The 20,893-nt window shown below is 37.9% G+C and overlaps 2 protein-coding genes across 4 annotated transcripts in view; one reads left to right on the forward strand and one right to left on the reverse strand.

The window, feature by feature from the left end:
* Nucleotides 1-20,893, reverse strand: part of SBF2 (SET binding factor 2) — a 454,973-nt gene that overhangs the window by 354,467 nt on the left and 79,613 nt on the right. For both annotated transcript variants that reach the window (XM_038569025.1, XM_038569026.1), the window contains exon 2: nucleotides 13,417-13,502. In XM_038569025.1, the coding sequence (XP_038424953.1) occupies nucleotides 13,417-13,502 (86 nt within the window). The remainder of the gene's footprint in view (nucleotides 1-13,416; nucleotides 13,503-20,893) is intronic.
* LOC106560188 (glyceraldehyde-3-phosphate dehydrogenase-like) lies at nucleotides 114-1,312 on the forward strand. Of its 2 annotated transcripts, XM_038569029.1 has the most exons (2): nucleotides 114-433; nucleotides 488-1,312. In XM_038569029.1, the coding sequence occupies exons 1-2, from the start codon at nucleotides 236-238 to the stop codon at nucleotides 1,310-1,312; spliced, it is 1,023 nt and encodes a 340-aa protein (XP_038424957.1). In that variant the 5' UTR covers nucleotides 114-235. The 2 variants fall into 2 exon arrangements, with proteins under 2 accessions (XP_038424957.1, XP_038424956.1); XM_038569028.1 differs by having other exon boundaries at nucleotides 221-1,312.

Here is a 20,893-nt window from a genome sequence, read left to right on the forward strand (position 1 = left end):
CTCGGCAGTTGAGTTTGAGCATCTACCTTTGGCTCAGGGCATGATCCTGGAGTCCCAGGATCAAGTCCCGCATCAGGCTCCCTGCATGGAGTCTGCTTCTCCCTCTACCTGTGTCTCTGCCTTTCTCTGTCTCTCATGAATAAATAAATAAAATCTTTAAAAAAAAAAATGTTGCTATAAATTAGTAGAGACAGCCACATCGCTAATAGATTTATAATTGATAGATTTATAATTGATGGCTCTCTGCTCCTCCCCGTTCGACAGACAGCTGCATCTTCTGGTGCAGTGCCAGCTGCGTCCCCGAGACACGATGGTGAAGGTCGGAGTGAACGGATTTGGCCGTATTGGGCGCCTGGTCACCAGGGCTGCTTTTAACTCTGGCAAAGTGGATATTGTCGCCATCAATGACCCCTTCATTGATCTCAACTACATGGTGTACATGTTCCAGTATGATTCTATCCACGGCAAATCCCACGGCACAGTCAAGGCTGAGAACGGGAAACTTGTCATCAATGGGAAGTCCATCTCCATCTTCCAGGAGCAAGATCCCGCCAACATCAAATGGGGTGATGCTGGTGCTGAGTATGTTGTGGAGTCCACTGGGGTCTTCACCATCATGAAGAAGGCTGGGGCTCACTTGAAAGGCGGGGCCGAGAGGGAAGGAGTCTCTGCTCCTTCTGCTGATGCCCCCATGTTTGTGATAGGCGTGAACCACGAGAAGTATGACAACTCTCTCAAGATTGTCAGCAATGCCTCCGGCACCACCAACTGCTTGGCTCCTTTAGCCAAAGTCATCCATGACCACTTCGGCATCGTGGAGGGCCTCATGACCACCGTCCATGCCATCACTGCCACCCAGAAGACCGTGGACGGCTCCTCTGGGAAGCTGTGGCATGACGGCCGAGGGGCTGCCCAGAACATCATCCCTGCTTCCACTGGCGCCGCCAAGGCTGTGGGCAAGGTCATCCCTGAGCTGAACGGGAAGCTCACTGGCATGGCCTTCCATGTCCCCACCCCCAATGTGTCAGTTGTGGATCTGACCTGCCGCCTGGAGAAAGCTGCCAAATATGACGACATCAAGAAGGTAGTGAAGCAGGCATCGGAGGGCCCCCTCAAGGGCATCCTGGGCTACACTGAGGACCAAGTTGTCTCCTGTGACTTCAACAGTGACAGCCACTCTTCCACCTTCGACGCCAGGGCTGGCATTGCCCTCAATGACCACTTTGTCAAGCTCATTTCCTGGTATGACAATGAATTCGGCTACAGCAACCAGGTGGTGGACCTCATGGTCCACATGGCCTCCAAGGAGTAAGAGCCTCCTGGACCACCAGCCCCAGCAAGAACAAGAGGAAGAGAGAGGCCCTCAGCTGCTGGGGAGTCCCTGCCCCAACTTAATCCCCCAACACACTGAGAATCTCCTGACCTCCAATTTACATCCTAGACTTGGAGGAAGGGGAGGGGCTTGGGGAGCCCTACCTTGTCATGTACCATCAATAAAGTATACTGTACCCAGCCAAAAAAAAAAAAAAAAAAAAGATTTATAATTAATAAAATTTTAGTTTTCAAAGATCAAAAACTTTTCCTTGATAAATCTACATATATGTGTTTTGTCACCTTACTAGCTCCTTCCCCCTAAATTTTGTATGTTGGCAATATTAATGACTTTTTTTTTTTTTTTTTTTTTTTTTTTTTTTTTTTTTTTTTAATTTTTATTTATTTTATGATAGTCACAGAGAGAGAGAGAGAGAGAGGCAGAGACACAGGCAGAGGGAGAAGCAGGCTCCATGCACCGGGAGCCTGACGTGGGATTCGATCCCGGGTCTCCAGGATCGCGCCCTGGGCCAAAGGCAGGCGCTAAACCACTGCGCCACCCAGGGATCCCTATTAATGACTTTTTATAGACACATGAGTACCACTAGAGGCCACCAAATACTTCACTTTTTAAAACTGACATGTTTGTAACTTATAGGGAGATGACCATGCACAGTGATTTCCATAACTGGGAAAGTTCCACATGAATACTCAAAGCACAATACAAACTCAAGCAAAAACATCTGAACATATTCCATATAATAAATAAGAACATGGAAGTACTTGATCAGACCCAAACTGAGAGTTAGGGAGATGGATAATATCAAAATATCATTCCTTATATACCTTTGAAAATAGATTATATGACCTAGGAAATGGATGCTCTTTCTAAATAGCTGTTGTCATTTATAATTAAATTATTTATCTAGGAAAAAAAATTATTTATCTAGGGATGCCTGGTGGCTCAGCGGTTGGGCGCCTGCCTTCGGCTCAGGTCGTGATCCTGGGATCCAGGATCGAGTCCCGCATCAGGTTCCCTGTGAGGAGCCCGCTTCTCCCTCTGCCTAAGTCTCTGCCTCTCTCTCTCAGTCTGTGTCTCTCATGAATAAACAAATAAATCTTTTTAAAAAATTATTTATCTATACATGGGTATATACACTAATATAGATAAAACCCCAAAGTTCACTATTCTTTCTTCCATACCACATATCAAAAGTTGGCTATTATCTACAGCAATTAAAATTTTAATTAAAAAGTTCTACTGTCAAAGTCACCCCATATATTTATAATATATCCAAAATTCTGACTTGAAGAAAACCTGGCTCAGAAGCACAGATAACACCTAAGAAAACTTTGCCCTGAGCTTCTAGGTGAACTGCTACATGTCCCCTCATTTTTTCCAATGTCCTTCTCCTCACTAAAAGAGAAAATAGAGAAGGCTCAAGTAGCATCCAAATTCTGTAGATCTAAATGAAATCTATGAAACAAAATGAGAATTCTTGCTATCTGAGTATCTACCTTTATTATATAATGATACATTCTTTTTCAAAGGTTTTCAGGTACTCCAGAAAAACTTTATTCAGTCATGCTTTTGGTGTTCCATCTAAAGTCTTTCATTAACTAAAGGTTGCAAAGATGTTCTCTTTTTAAATGTTTTAGTTTCGGGGCACCTGGGTGGCTCAGTGGTTGAGCATCTACCTCCAGCGCAGGGCATGATCCTGGGGTCCTGCGATCCAGTCCTACAATGGGCTCCCTGTGGGGAGCCTGCTTCTCCCTCTGCCTGTGTCTCTGCCTCTTTCTCTCTGTCGCTCATGAATGAATAAATAAAATCTTAGATAGATAGATAGATAGATAGATAGATAGATAGATAGAGATTAGATTAAGATAGATCTTTTAGTTTCAATTTTTACAATTAGTCTACAATCCTTTTCAGGTTAATTTTTCTGTGTGGTGTGGGGTATGACTAGGATTCAAGAAGAGAAAGACTGACAAAATAGTGATACCACCACTTTCTAGACAAACTAAAACATACACACACACACACACACACACACACACACAAAGAAGCATGAAACAATAATGAAAACAGTGTGTTACTAGCAAGAAAATGGACACATATATCAGTGGAACAAAACAGCCCAGAAGAAACCCGTGCTTACATGGTCAATTAATCTATAAAAAAGGAGGCAAAAATATCCAGTGGGGAAAAGACATTTTCTCTAACAAATGGAGCTGATAAAACTAGACAGCCACATGCACAAGAATATAACTGGACCACTTTCCTACACCATGTACAAAAAGAAATTCAAAACGAATTAGACTTGTATGTAGGACCTGAAGCCATAAAACTCCTAGAAGAAAATACAGGTAATAAGCTCTGTGACACTGGTCTCAGCAATATTTTGGGGAGACCAGTATCCTCAAGCAAGGGCAACAAAGCTAAAACAAACAACTGGGATTACCCCATCAAACTAAAAAACTTTTGCAGGTAAGAAATAAGAAATCATCAACAAAACTAAGAGGCAATCTACTGAATGGGAGACGATATTTGCAAATCATACATCCAATAAGAAGTTAGGGCAGCCCATGTGGCTCAGTGGTTTAGCGCCGCCTTCAGCCCAGGGTGTGATCCTGGAAACCCACGTCAGGGTCCCTGCATGGAGCCTGCTTCTTCCTCGGCCTGTGTCTGTTTCTCTCTCTCTCTTTCTCTCTCTCTCATGAATAAATAAAATCTTTCTTTTATAGATTTTATTTATTTATTCATGAGAGACACAGAGAGAGAGAGAGAGAGAGAGGCAGAGACACAGGCAGAGAGAGAAGCAAGCTCCATGCAGGGAGTCCGACATGGGACGACTGATCCCGGGTCTCCAGGACCACACCCTAGGCCAAAGGCAGCGCTAAACTGCTGAGCCACCTGGGCTGCCCAAATAAAATCTTTTAAAAAAAATTTTTTTTGTTTAAGAAATTAATATCCAGTATCCCTGGGTGGCGCAGTGGTTTGGCGCCTGCCTTTGGCCCAGGGCGTGATCCTGGAGACCCAGGATCGAATCCCACGTCGGGCTCCCGGTGCATGAAGCCTGCTTCTCCCTCTGCCTGTGTCTCTGCCTCTCTCTCTCTCTCTCTCTGCGTGACTATCATAAATAAATAAAAATTTAAAAAAAGAAATTAATATCCAAAATACATAAAGAACTTATACAAGTTAATACCAAAAAACAAACAACTGATTTTTTTTTTAAGATTTTATTCATTTATTCACAAGAGACACACACACAGAGAAAGAGAGAGAAGCAGAGACACAGTCAGAGGGAGAAGCAGGCTCCATGCAGGGAGCCCGATGTGGGACTCGATCCCGGGACTCCAGGATCACGCCCTGGGCCAAGGCAGGCTCTAAACTGCTGAGCCACCCAGGGATCCCAAACAACTGATTTTTTAAATGGCAGAACACTTGAACAAACATTTTTTCAAAGAAGACACAAATTTCCAACAGGCATATGAAAAAATGGTCAACATCACAGATCATCAGGGAAATGTAAAGCCACAAGGAAATATCACCTCATGCCTATCAGATTAGCTACTATGAAAAAGAAAAAAATAACAAGTGTTGGTGAGGCTGTGGAGAAGTGGGAACCCTTGGGCACTGTTGGTGGGAATGTAAACTTGTAACCACTCAAAAAACAGTATGGAGGTTCCCCAAAATTTTAAAACTAGAACTACCATACGATCCAGTAATTCCACTTCCAGGCTTTATCCAAAGAAAACAAAGACACCAATTTGAAGAGTTATATGTACCCCTGTATTCACTGCAGCATTATTTACAAGAGGCAAAATATGAAAGCAACCTATGTATCAATGGATGAATAAAGGAAATGTGCCATATGCAACAAACCTATGGAATTTGCTCATCAATTTAGCATGATGAAAACTGTCTTGTATCTTGTCTGACACCAAATGCATGAAGTTTTTTTCCCAATACCAACTAGGTGTCCAACAATTCAATTCAATTCTGACACTAACTACTCAGCATTAGCACAGACTCCAGAGGTCATGGGTTCAGGGCTCAGCTCCACAAGACTGCTCTCACTTTAGATGTGTGCTGCAAACTGGGTACCTAAGTTTATCCACACTTTTGCGTGCAGAATAAAAATTCAGGGGCTTACCCAACCACCCCCCTCAGGTTCAATAATTTGCTAGAAAAACAGAATTCAAGAAAAATACCTTACTTATATTTATCAGTTTATTATAAAGAATACAACTAAGGAATAACCAAAAAGAAGAGAGGTATTAGGAAAAGTATGAGAAGAGGGACCTACACAGCCTCCATACCTTCTGGAAGGACACTACCATCCCATCACATCAATGTGTTCACCATCAGAAGGTCTCTGAACCTTTTCATTTAGTGTTTTTATGGTATGTTTTTCATTAGGTAAGCATGACTGATTAAACCATTGGCTGCTAGCGGTTTGGCGCCTGCCTTTGGCCCAGGGCGTGATCCCGGAGACCCGGGATCGAATCCCACGTCGGGCTCCCGGTGCATGGAGCCTGCTTCTCCCTCTGCCTGTGTCTCTGCCTCCCTCTCTCTCTCTCTGTAACTATCATAAATTAAAAAAAAAAAAAAAAAAAAAACCATTGGCTGCTAGTGGCTGAACTTGGTCTCCAGCTTCTCTCCTCTCCCCAGTGGGGCTGAAATTTCCAGACCTCTAATCACAAGAGTTGGTTCCTGAAGCAATCTAGGGCCCACTAAACCAATCAGCTATTCATTAGCATACGAAAGACAGTAAATTCCAAGGGTTTCAGGAGTTCAGTGCCAGGAACTGAGACAAAGACTAAATAACAGCAATGTCCAAAAATAAAATGGTCAAGGAGAATTACAATAAGGAAAAAGATGTTTGAATTCAACAAGAACATTGTTGCAGAGAAAAAGCTAGTTGTTCACTAAATCTGTTTTGCTTTTCTCCTAGGCACACATCTAGGCTTTATTTGCCAAACTCCCATTATAGTTAACTGGAGCTATATAACTTTCTATTGTTGTTGTTTTTTATGATTTTTTTTATTATTTATTCATGAGTGACACAGAGAGAGAGAGACAGAGATACAGGCAGAGGGAGAAGCAGGCTCCTCACAGGGAGGTCGATGATGGACTCGATCCTGGAACTCGATCCTGGAACTCGGGGATGACCCCTGAGCTGAAGGCAGAGGCTCAGCCCCTGAGCCACTTAGGTGTCCCTAACTTTCTGATAAATAGAATGAAGTGATGCATACAGCCTCCCAGGCCCATACCATAAAACTCAGCCCTACTATCCTCCATGCTTTCTCTTCCCAATCTGTCAATGGTGATACCCAAGATGACCCTGACAACACCACTCTGAAGACAGCAAACCCCACTCTCATCTACTCCACTGCCACTAATTAGACTTCATGCAAGTAAGAAAAGAAGAACTTCTATCATGCTAGCCACTAAAATCTCAAGGTTTATCTATTATAACAGCTATTATTACCTTCATGAATTAAGAAAATACTAGAAACTTCAACTTTGTAATTTCGGAATGGAAAAGACATTAAACTATACTTCAGAATAAACCCTTGAGATGTGGATAAGATGGGTGTATGAGCAGATGGCAGGAAATCATAACATTATAGCTTATTAAATATTAACAACCATCTGATAACAACCCTATAAGAAAAGTAATATTTTCAGAAAGGGTAAATGAACTTTGCTCATAGTTTTAGAATTCTTGATGCCATATTCTTTGCACTGTACCACACTTGTCTCTTAGAAAAATGGGGACAGGGGATCCCTGGGTGGCTCGGCGGTTTGGCGCCTGCCTTTGGTCCAGGGCGCGATCCTGGAGTCCCGGGATCGAGTCCTGCGTCGGACTTCCTGCATGGAGCCTGTTTCTCCCTCTGCCTGTGTCTCTGCCTCTCTCTCTCGGTGTCTATCATGAATAAATAAATAAAATATTAAAAAAAAAGAAAAGAAAAATGGAGACAGCAAATGAAGGAGAATCATTCGAAACATTTCATAATGAAGAAATTGTATAATAGCTAAAAAAGATAAAGTAAAGAAAAGATGTTTTTAGCTAGTCTTAATGATACTTAAGATCAATGGAAACAGAAAACTTGTAAAAGGAACCAGAAGTTAAGAAGAGCAGAATAACCCATAGTGGTGATACAACAATTATACAACAGAAAAGCTGCAGTACTCCCTGTGGAGAGCCAGGCTATTTGCAAACAGTGTGAATTTGTAGTAGGTTAGGTCTGTGTAGATCTACACTTTCCTCAGGATTCAAAGCATTAAGTATAAGAGAACCTTAGCATGGAGAGAAAACCTTGTCCTACAATGGTTCTGAGAGCCGTACTGAAGTAGCAGACCACAGAGACTGGACAGGTGAAAAATTCTTTAGCATAACTGAGACTATCAATGCAACAGTAAAATAAAGAGGTTTGTAAATAATTGAAAATCTAGTATAGGAAACAAGCCACTTTGATGAGCATAGAGCAATATGAGAATAACATTAAGACTGAGTATCCTCCACTTCAGAAATGTCGAGAGAATCTACTATTTCAGATGCATGCTCTAGACTACATCAGGTTCCAACCTGCCATGTGGTTTTATTACTTCAAAGACACAATTGTCTGGGAGTAGGAAACAAAAAGGTGAGTTCAAACCACCACTTACCAGCTTAACCTCCGTTTATATCTACTTGCTTTGTCATGAACATAACTTTAAATGCCTTTTTTGTAGTCTTTAGAATGTTTTAAAAGCCATGTCTTCATACTTCAGAGCAGGATCCTTATGTTTTCAGCCTCAACTCTACATAAAACTGAAAGTCCTTCCAAACATTCTTTATACCATCTTTAAAACTGAGTTCATCAGGGGTGCCTGGGTGGCTCAGTCAGCTAAGCAACCAACTCTGTTTCAGATCAAGTCATGATCTCATGGGTCTGGGGATCAAGTCCCCAGACGGCCTCCCTATCAGCAGGGAGTCGGCTTAAAGATACTCTCTCCCTCTGCCCTTTCCTCCGACTCATACACACTTGCTAAGATAAATAAATAAATCTAAAAAAAAAAAAAAATGAATTCATCACCAAGTGCCCTATGTCAGCACAGAGGCTTTGGACACTACCTATAATATCTTCATAGGTATTTTTTATAATTATACATTTTTAGGTGTCTTCATGTATTTCTCAAATCTCTTTGGCTGGCAAATTATCCTGTCCATCTTTATTCTAAATAATTAGTTATACAAGTGGCTTTTTATACTCACATGCAGAAACCTACATTTTTACTTACTGCCCTATATCTCATCTTCTTAGCTATACTTCTTAGCTATACTTAACTATAACTTCCTTTTAAAATCTTTGTGAACTCTGATTCTGTCATCCAATATGTTCACTACCATCCTCATTCTTTCATACATACTCCTCTACAAAGAAGGGAGAGAATATTCTCTTCCATCCTTTCTACACTCAGTTCCCTGACCACACAGTATTTATATCCAGGTCAGCTGGACAATTGCTATCCTATGTTGTGTTCAATGCATTCTAAATGGCTTAAAGAATTAAAGCATTACATGGTACTTATACTTACTTCTCTGCACAAATAGCATCCCATACTAAGACTATTTCTATGTTAAAACTTCAGAATGTTGCATACACTGTTTTATTACTCTTCTCTCCAATCTATACTTACAGAAAACTGGATTCATACTGCAGGTAGTCAAATCACTAGTATGTAAGTAACTGAACTCATGTTTTACAAAGGTGAAACTTAGAGATTCTAACTAAACATTTATTACTCTTTTACTCAAGCCACAGCATTTTTTTATCATAGTAATTTAGTCTTCTAAAAAAATTACACAGCTATACAAATGCCTCAGAGAAGGCATTACAGTGAAGAATATGGCACAAAATTTTCTGAATAATACAAAAGGATTCACTTCTGAGACAGGGTATCTTTAAAAAGAGCTACTGTCAGAACAATACTATTTTGCTGATGCCCAAACCCTAGCCAATAAAAATATTTGTTCCTATAATCAGAAATAGATTGTTAGCCATAGAATGCCTCTGCAAAACAATTCTTAAATTTTCTTTGAAATATTGTTACTAAAATTAACTGTAACTTTATTTATATGACTGTCTGTGGTTTCTATGTGTGCCTAAAAAGCACAAGAAAAAGATAAAAATATCCCAGAACTGGAAAAGTAGTCATTATGTTTGGTTTAGCTTATTTTCATATTTTTATTTTTAAAATCCATCCAAATTAAAGTTCAGTATTTCTCAACAGAAGAAAAGAAAAAAAGGGCAAATTCTTTACATAAAAACAAAAGAACAAATTCAGTATCCTCTCAATTAAATTTGGATTTTGATGTATTAGTGAATGGAAACCTAAAGTCTTTTCCCACAAATCATGAAGTTTAGTCTTCAGGTTAAACATAATAATTTGTTATTCAGAACTTATATATAACAAATATATGCTGACTGAAGAGGAGAGGTGGCAATACAAAATAATTTCAGTATTATGCTCTGAACTCAGATTTCTCCTGAAACAAAATAAACATGTGAAGTTGGTTTCTAACCAACAATACAGCATTCTTTTAACATTTCTGAACCTGAGTTCTTCAAAATTATAGAACCCTGTTTTCAGATCCTGCATTTACACTAAAATATAAATGCTAACCACAGTTTTAAAGTGTGACTCTCAGAATATTCTCAGATTGTGGCTGAGACTAAGAGTCAGTATTTCATGTGGTAACGGGTTTAAAACCTAGCTCTGTGGCATCTTAGCTTTTAGAGCTTAGTGAAATTGGTTAAACTTCCTTTTTTTTTTTTTTTTTTTTGAAATTGGTTAAACTTCCTAATCCTTAGTTTGCTTACCGTAAATTAGACATACTACCATCAATCAACTAATTTATCTGAGTTCATCAGAATCTATCAATACAGTGCAACTGTTAGATATTACCATTAATGGTATATGCTAAAAGTTGTTCTACTATTTTGGAAGGGCTTAGATTTTTTTTTTTTCCCTGTAAAACACTGTAATTTTTTTTCCATGTAAAACACGACCACCTTGGAATCAACAAACCACTTAGGACTGAGCCAGATCACCTTCAATTAGACTAAAATTTGGTTAGGCCTATATCTGGCTTTGATGCTTATAGGAGTTAATTTCTACAGTATTTCACAGTTATTCAAGTTATTGCTATTCAAATGTAGAATGGTTGCACGCTTCTAATACATCAAGCATAACACAAAGCAATAAATAATAAAAAAGACCAAAATTTAAAAGTCAAATTATTCTATTATGTTTTAAGATTGGGCTTTAATAGATACTAGATCAACAGATTTACTTTGTACTTGACAAAGCACTATAGACAAAGTATCAAAGTATTACTATCCAATGTTGGAAAAATTAAAAAGGAAAACAATTTCCAGTATAATCCAGTTTAAAAACTCTTTAAATATTAATCCAGCACACAAAAATCTTGAAATGCTTTGCTAAGATCAGCCAAGAGGTCATCTAAGAAAATCTTAGGCGAGGAAAAGTTCTGTCTATCTCTTAGCACCTCACTTCACCAGTCAGCCACAAAAGACTCTACTTGTTATTGGAGATAGACTGATAGCACTTGAACAAGGGAGTGTCTGTAAAATACCATTTACTTGGTAGTGAAATCAATATGTCTCTCTCCCTCATGACTGGAAAAACAGAGACATCACAGTATTCATTCTCTTGGCATCCAAAACACAAAAATAATCCCTTCCCAGTCACAACTAAATAGCCCCAATAATGTCTGTTGTTCTTAAAGCTTATGATGGTGATTCACTACTCACACTATCAAAATGATATAATTTATATCCCTCCACACTTTGATGTGAGAGACAGTAAGAACTCACAAGAGTTCTCAGTGGTCCTCAGCACCAAAATTTCCCCCTTTCAGTCATCACTAAAAAGGATACTGAAGTAGGGTTTAAAAGCTTTAACAGTATTAATACCTGGTTACTCACACCATAAGGCCAATTACAAGTATTTGTATACATGTCGGGGAGAACAGAAAGGACTACAAGGGCTCTCCAAAAAGTTACTTTTCTTAGATCCTCACATTCTTTCCCCATTTTTAATACCCAACTTCAAGATTTGCCCTCTGGGTGAGTCTACAGAACCCACAGCCGTCTTTATACAGCTGGTTATAACAATCAAAATTAAGCATTCAGCAACGTATCTTTTATCTTCCATAAGCAGAAATGGACAGTCATTAGCTAGAATGAGAAAATATACAATGTTCAACATCAGTTTTATTCCTAATGGTATTTCTGATGAAAAATAACAAGAGAACGAACAATTCTGCTGGGGGTTTGGGGGAAAAAGGGGAGATGGTGCAAGATATCAAACAAATGGCAATGACAATAATTATCATAATTATCAACAAGCTACCTCAATTACTGAGCACTTACTTTTTGGAAGCCATCGTTCTTAGTGTTTTATATATTTTTTCCCATTTTATCTATACAACACCATATGAGATTGGTATTGTCATTATCATCATTTTATAGATGAGGACATTGCTGCTCAAAGAAGTTAAGTGATTCGTCTAAAGTCATACCATACAGCTGGGATTTCAACCCAGGTAGTCTCCTCCGGAGCCTGCACTCTATTATCAAATCATTCCAAATGTTCTCTCAAGAACTGCTTTACAGAACAGTTCTCATATGGGTGTATGTATGTAATACATACACCCACACAATATAAGTACATAGAAACACACACACATCCATACTCTACTGTTTGAAAACAAAACCTTATAGTCATATTATAAAATACTTTAGGGGGACGCCTGGGTGGCTCAGTGGTTGAGCGTCTGCCTTTGGCCCAGGGTGTGATCCTGGAGTCCTGGGATCGAGTCCCGCATCAGGCTCCGTGCATGGAGCCTGCTTCTCCTCTCTCTACCTGTGTCTCTGCCTCTCTCTCTCTCTCTCTGTGTCTCATGAATAAATAAATAAAATCTTTTAAAAAAAATAAATAAAATAAAATAAAATAAAATAAAATAAAATAAAATAAAATAAAATAAAATAAAATACTTTAGGGACGCCTGGGTGGCTCTGCAGTTAAGTGTCCACCTTCGGCTCAGGTCATGATCCTGGAGTCCCGGGATTGAATCCCACATTGGGCTCCCCGCATGGAGCCTGCTTCTCCCTCTGCCTGTGTCTCTGCCTCTCTCTGTCTCTCATGAATAAATAAATAAAATCTTTTTTTAAAAAAATGCTTTAGTACTCCTCTTTCCAGTCCCTCATTTTACCACCATGGATCTGTCAACAGAATGTCCTGACCATCCAAATTATGTGTTCAACTGTTAAATTCCTTTAAAAATGACTGACAAAAATAAAGCAGTTTAACTGCACTATTATAAAGCAATCTGCAGATCATGTAGCTAAAAAGAATTCAAATTTGTGATTTCAAGACCAAACTGAACATGACTGGTGATCATTAAACCAACCTTCGAGAGGTGAAGGGGAGAGGTGTCTGTTTTTGTTTAGTTTACACCAAAACAATAACCTGAAATTTTTCAAACAAAAATATAATAATTATTTGTTTTGTGACACAATATCACTGAAGCTACTAGGCTAAGACTTTCACTAGCGAATCAGAGGAATTTGACAGTTTCCATGTACATAAAGATCATCGATTTCATCTTTAATATTAGAAAGAAGCTTAAATGAGAAAAGAATAGCAAAACAAGCATTTTCCCTGTAAAACACTATAATTTTTTTTCCATGTAAAACACGACCACCTTGGAATCAACAAACCACTTAGGACTGAGCCAGATCACCTTCAATTAGACTAAAATTTGGTTAGGCCTATATCTGGCCTTCATGCTTATAGGAGTTAATTTCTACAGTATTTCACAGTAGAATCAATATATTGATTGAATCGTATCAGAATCAATATATTCAAAGGTTACTATACTTGGAAGCAGAGGTATTATTTCTAGTAACATGTTACAGTTAAATTACCAAATCATTTAACAGTAACTATAAAATAAATAAAACTATAAATGTAACATAAAAAGGAAAGTGTCATTATAAAAGCACAATAAAGCAATACTAACTTACCAATTCAATTCCCTGTGGAAAAGGTGTATCATCCCAGTCCTTTTGTGGAAATCTCTGGATTATTTTCCCGAGACCTGCTCCTGACCCTATTAAAATCAAAGTGAATTAGTTATACACTACAAAAAAATCTTAATACTTGTTATATCAATATTTATTTATAAATGAGTATTTATTGAATAAATCAATATATTAAATATTCTCAAGTTTTAAAGGACACAAAAGTATTTACCTTCTAAACATAATACTGAAATAACAAGCAATCTCTATCCTATTGATTCTCAAAAGAGTGACACATATGAAAAGCTAGGAAAAATAAACAGAGGCACTAAAATCTAGAGCCTCTACCATACCATGGAAGAATTGCTCCTGTTCCCAATAAAGAAAGCAATCTTCTCAGTATCTCGGGTTGAAATTTTTAAAACTCTTCTAGGGAAACAAAGTAAACTTTTTTTTTTTTAAGATTTTATTTAATTATTCATAAGAGACACAGAGAGAGAGGCAGAGACAAAGACAGAGGGAGAAGCAGGCTCCCTGCAGGGAGCCCGAGGCGGAACTCGATCCCAGGATCCCGGGATCACTCCCAGAGCCGAAGGCAGATGCTCAACAACTGAGCCACCTGGGTGTCCCGAGACAAAGTAATCTTGAGTGACAACTGAAATGGGACTATTAGCACTAAGCTTCAGTTATGGGGTACATAAGCACTATTACCGGTAAAATAAGGATTTTTAGAGTGGTATGAGAGCTTGACAATTGCCTAAGCAGGGTTTCTCAACATCAGCACTATTGACATTTTCGGCCAGATAATCCTTTGTTGTGTGTTGGGGGTGGGAGAGGGCCTGTTCTCTCTAGGATATTTAGTTTAGCAGCACCTTTGCCTCAACCCACCATCACTGTCAAGTCATTACAACCAAAAACATCTCCAAACATTGCCAAATGTCCTGGGAAGAGTGGGCTAAACTGTCCCTGGTTGAAAACCACCAGTCTATAATACCACTGTTTTAAAATTATCCTGTGATTCTAAAGAATAGATCAACTTGGGACGCCTCTCTCTCTCTCTCTCTCTCTCATAAATAAATAAAATGTTAAAAAAAAAAAAAAAGAATAGTTCAACACTGGAGATATAATCTCTGAGTAATTTAGGGATGAAAAGTACATGGTAGATCTAAATTACTTTTTTTTTTTAATTTTTTATTTATTTATGATAGTCACAGAGAGAGAGAGAGAGAGAGAGAGAGAGAGAAGCAGAGACATAGGCAGAGGGAGAAGCAGGCTCCATGCACTGGGAGCCTGATGTGGGATTCGATCCCGGGTCTCCAGGATCGTGCCCTGGGCCAAAGGCAGGCGCCAAACCGCTGCGCCACCCAGGGATCCCTCTAAATTACTTTTTGCTATACTTTTTAAAGAGCATCAGGTGCTTACATATTTTATATTTTGTCCCTGTTGACTTTGTAGTGAAAGCAACAATACTGATTATTTGTCTACCTAACTTAAGTGAGACTTAAACACCTTATTCAATTTGTTAATTTAAAAAATTATCTGCCTTCATCTATCACCCTCTCTCTGTAAATTGAACTTCCCCTTTGCCTCTCATCTAGAGTTCAATCACTTTATGGCCAAATCTTTAACTTTAAAAGATAAATAAAAAGTTAAATTCATTTAACTGAACAACTCACTACTACTGTGTTCTAAAAATGAGATCACATTTGAAAAAGGCAAAATAAAAACATCCTTAATTAAACAAACAACTGCATTCTTATATCCATCATTGTAAGGGAATGAAGGATATAATTCAAGGTAAACTAAATTAAAAGTGATCTATCATAGGCACTCATTTTTTCAAAATCTACATCAAACAAACACTTCTGACATGGCAAACAGTTAAATTCAACAAACTGCTAAGTAGGAGATAAACAAATGAAGACATGGCTCCTATCCTCAAGAAACTCATAATTATTAAGAGAAACAAACAAATAAGCTGATAATTTCATTATACCATGCTAAGTACAAGGATAGAAGGAAACCTAACACAGCATGGCAGAGAACACTATAGAAAACTTTCTAAAAGAAATGAGAGTAAGCTTTTTCTTTCTTTCAGTATCATCTTTGTATCCCCAAGCACAGAGCAACCTGAATGTCTGGCATTTAGTTCATGCCGAGTTAAATGTTAATTTTAATGAATTTGTTAATATTGACAGAAATTATTTTAAACTCACATCTCCCTGTATTTTTAAAAAGAGATAAATGCATGTTATTTATCTTATAATTAACAAAGTATCCACATACTGTTTATTCAGCTCTGAGAGTGATATGCAATGTATTTTAAGCTCAAGAAATATTTTATCATATTAATTTTTACTAATTATAAAAATAAGTGTTAACTGCAGAAAAATTTTTAAATACATAAAAATATAAAGAGGAAATCACCCATAATTCCACAGCTGGAGAAAATTACTGTTAATATTTTAGACAATTATCTCTCAAGTGTTTTTGTATACATGTATTATTTTCTACAGAATTGAGATCATACTAAATCCTAGCTTTTTCTATTCATTTATTACTTAATATTTCACAATAAGTCTTTGATATTAAACATACATTTTTTTAGTTTCTCACTACTATAAATAATGCTACAAAAGCATCTTTCTATATAAATCTTTGTCCCCACCTCCCTTTCTCCCCTCAAATTATTTTTTTTTTAAAGATTTTATTTATTTGACAGAGAGAGAGAAAAAGAGCACATAAAAGCAGAGGGAGCTACTAAGGGAGGAGGAGAAGCAGACTCTGCTCAGCAGGGAGCCTCATTCAGGGCTCGACCTGGGATCATGACCTGAGCCAAAGGCAGATGCTTAACCAACTGAGCCACCCAGGCACCCCACCCCAGAAAAATTCTTAGATATACAACTACTGGGTCAAAGAGAATGAAAAATTTTACAACTAGCACAAAGCCATGGGGGCCACAAAAAGACATCCAACAGTCTTTTTACATTCTGTAAATTCTTTAAGACTAGCATTTTCACCACATTCTTACCAACTATTGTTACTCTAAACATTTGTTTGTTTTAATTACTGTCAATTTGAGAGATTAAAAGTCCTTCTTTGGCAGCAGCATAACATTCAAAAGTTCTCCAGAAGCAACATATTTACTGATTTTAAAATGATATGCAGGGCAGCCCGGGTGGCTCAGCGGTTTAGTACCGCCTTCAGCCCAAGGCCTGATCCTGAAGACCCAGGATGGAGTCCCATATGGGGCTCCCTGCATGGAGCCTTCTTCTCCCTCTGCCTGTATCTCTGCCTCTCTCTCTCACTCTGTGTCTCTCATGAATGAATGAATAAATAAAATCTTAAAAAAAAAAAAAAGGTATGCAGTGTTTCAATAACATGAAAGCTCAGTTTGAAATACTGACATAACATTTCTAAATATACACAGAAATACGATTCATGAGTGATATGACTTCAGTTATATGAATGTTATCTGTAAATAGAAATTAGGTTAGAAAATGACAAATAAAAATGGTAAATAATATTTCGCTACAAATAAAATGTGCAAAGAGCTACAATAACTTAGTTTTCAAATATATAAATTGCTGCAGCTACCAGGTTTCGAGGAACTTATGAAGGTGCTCTAAAAAGCAAACAAGCATTGTTTGATTCTTGTTTCTTGATTTTTAAGCATTTAGTCTGAATATTTAAACTCATTTTCTTTTTCTAGTTTATATATTTTACCCAGCACTTATTCTAAAGGCAATACTATTGTACATAAGAATGCTAAGAAGATGGCATTTTACATTGAGAAGCAAGCCACAGTGAGGGAAAAGTGTCCTGGAGTCAGATGTCCACTGTGGACTAATCCCTACGTCCAGAAATAAAGTATGCCATGTCAATCAGAGTGGCTGTGGAAGCAGCTCTTATTTGCACCGTATATTAAATGGGGCTCAGTTACTGGGTAGGAGATGAAGAAATTGCTTAAAAGAAAGACTACTTCCTACAAAGGAGAGACATTAGGCAGACAAAATTGATTGTCCACTGCATTGTATGCAACTACACTGGAAAAGGAAGGGGCAGTTATTAATCGGTGCCTTCATGTTTTCTTTCCAGTCCCTCTTCTCCTATCCTATAAAATCATAAAATTAAGAAATGATTCAATGATAACTGAATGTAGTTAATATATTAAAAGGGGGATGTTCAGCAGAACACCAGCACATTTGGAAATGCTTTTCTTTGAAAAAAATATATATACTAGACAAAGTGTCCAAAACAAATTTAGGAAGGGTGAGGAAATACTGGTGTGGTCAGGCACACTTTTCCCTCCTTTATGTTTGGTAACCCACTTTCCCCTGGGTCCTGGTGTGGCTGCGGGCCACCCAGCTCAGCCACAAGGATTAGCAAGTGACCCAGAATGATCCAACCATCTATCAGTCCCCTTACAAAGTGACTCTTCTAGTGGTAGCCAATGACTCCAGAAGAGCCCAACAGTGTTCTCTGGGACTGCTAACTAATATACTATACGTATGGCATTGCCAGTAGCTATAAGGAAGAAGTATATCTGCAGAAGAACTATTGACTGAGTAGTGATCAATTTGGCAGAGAGATATAAAACTCTGCTCTACACAAAACAGGATGTTTGGTATTTGTTGTTTGTACCAATTGACAAAAATTAGTTGAGTACCTTCTGTGTGTGCTTAGACTACAGATATATAAAATATACACTGCCTAGTTTAATGTAGACTCTGAAATTTGAGAGATGCTACTCTAATATATAATTCACTAAATCTTTTTCTATGATATGCCTATCTAAATTAGATCAGATGTTATCTACAATAGCCATTCTGTGTGATATGCATCTGTTCACATCCTTTTTTTTTTTTTTTTTTTTTTTTTTTTTGTTCACATCCTTTTCTATCAAAAATGGCATCACTCACAGTTCAAGGAAGGGCAGCAGTCACATTCAAGAGCATACAATCCTACTACTCTTCTCACCAGCCAGAAAGAAATGACTAAATCCTTTATTTGGTTATTATATTTACTGTTACTTGTCTATCTCATCTCACTAGAATGAAAACAATGATTTTTGTTCTGCTTTGTTTACCTATGTATCCTAGGCACTTAGAATAATTCCTGGTATTTATTAGATACTTAACAAAATAATTGTTGAATAAATAAATGGGACTGTTAAGTGGGCAAGGGCATCTATAAACTGGCAAGCAACTTATGACCAGAATGACCTAGCTATAAGAGGTATGCTAGATAAATCAAATCCTTCTGGTAGGGAATTTTGGACAGGAAAAATGGGAGACTAAAGCAGTCAAAAAAAATGTATCAAGACTTGCCATGATGTAGAGAAAGGTCAGGCAACCACGGTCATGTGTAAAACCAAAGTTACAGAACAAGAGAAACTCTAGGCAGACTTGCCAACAAAAACAAGTTAAGAGTATACATACGTAGAAGGAAGCAGAGATGCGACAAGAGAAAGCTAAGTTCTACCTCCAGTAAACTCTGGCAGCACTATAATGCCTGTTACCAAACTTCTGAGGTATTTTTATGATACCTTTCCCTCACTAGAATGAACAGGTCCATATTAATTCTCGCTAAAGAATCCAAACTAGCATACATTATAACAAGCACCCTGATAAATCATCTTTCAAACTGGTAAAAGATCTGAAAACAAAAGATTTAGTCAGAAAACTTAAAAAGAAGCATGCCTGGGTGGCTCAGCGGTTGAGCATCTCTGCCTGTGGCTCAGATTGTGATCTCAGCGTCCTAAGATTGAGTCCGCCATCAGGCTCCCCACGGAGAGTCTGCTTCTCCCTCTGCCTATGTCTCTGTCTCTCATGAATAAATAAATAAAATTGTTTTTTAAAAAAATTTTTTAAAAACTTGAAAAGCAGGAAAAGCAAATAAATATATATTGTGCTCCAAATACCCGAAGAGCTATAACATGAAAGAAGATGAAGTGAAGCAGACTAGAGTAAAAGATATAATACAGAGAAGTTATTTTTGAGTCAATATAAAGGGAGAACCTTCTAAGAATGACAATTATCAAAAAACAGAATGATTTGCCACAGAAAGCAATGATCATACCCGAGATTTTAGATCAAACTACCAAATTTTCTAGTGTAGGAAACCACGCAGAATGGTTAAGAGAACAAATGCAGAAAAACTGGCAAACAAACTATTATAAAAATTCATTTATTCAACAATAACTTGTATTAGGTGCTAAGAAGAGAAGGATAAAACTTGCTGTGAGAATATTTAGAATTTGAATTGAGGTTTTTGAAATACAAATAAAAGGGCAGATGCAGGCACAGTATAACGACAGTAAAGATTAGGAAAGAAAACCATATTGTTTAGAAATCAGGTCATGAGTCTAATGAAATCAGAGACAGACTAAAAAATTCCAAACTAAAAAATTCCACATTTTGGAACAGAGCTATTTCTTACTTCTATTTTGACATAATAGCAGCATCATTTAAGCCCAAGGATAAGAAATGTAAACTTACGAGAATCCAAATTTAAAAATAAGGGAGTATCCAAAAGAAAAAGCTTAAAAGCTGACATTCTTTCATGGCTTAAAAAGCAATTTTTAAAAAGGCAATTTAAAATTGTCTATAAGGGGGATCCCTGGGTGGCTCAGCGGTTTAGCGCCTGCCTTTGGCCCAGGGTGCGATCCTGGAGTCCCAGGATCGAGTCCCACGTCAGGCTCCTGGCATGGAGTCTGCTTCTCCCTCCTCCTGTGTCTCTGCCTCTCTCTCTCTCTCTATCATAAATAAATAAATCTTTTAAAAATAAAAAAATAGGGATCCCTGGGTGGCGCAGCGGTTTAGCGCCTGCCTTTGACCCAGGGCGCGATCCTGGAGATCCGGGATCCAATCCCACATCGGGCTCCGGGTGCATGGAGCCTGCTTCTCCCTCTGCCTGTGTCTCTGCCTCTCTCTCTCACTGTGTGCCTATCATAAATAAATTTAAAAAATAATAATAATTAAAAAAATTAAAAAATAAAAAATAAAAAAATAATAAAATTGTCTATAAGTGCAGGATGCACACATGAAGACTTCTCACAATGACTTTGTTTTTTAGACGATTTATACACCTAGCAAACTTTATATTCAGTCCTGTATTATATTTCAATATTGCAAAGATATTCATGAAAAAACTGCGGGAATTTTTTTTTAAGATTGTGTTTATTTATTCATGAGAGACACAGAGATAGGCAAAGACAAAGGCAGAGGAAGAAGCAAGTGCCCTGCAGGGAGCCTGATGCAGGACTCGATCCCAGAACCCTGGGATCATGACCCAAGCCAAAAGCAGATGCTCAACCACTGAGCCACCCAGGTACCCCAAATTGTGGGAATTTAAGTATAGACTTTCTGACTAGCTAACACATTTCAAACTAAATTTATTATTATTTACATGTAAAAACAAAAGCTTATTTAGCTCTATTAATAATGAAGGGTATTTGTCTTTCTCTGTCTAGATTTTT

This window comes from Canis lupus, chromosome 21 (assembly GCF_011100685.1).
Source record: "Canis lupus familiaris isolate Mischka breed German Shepherd chromosome 21, alternate assembly UU_Cfam_GSD_1.0, whole genome shotgun sequence".
NCBI classification, from domain to species: Eukaryota; Metazoa; Chordata; class Mammalia; order Carnivora; family Canidae; genus Canis; species Canis lupus.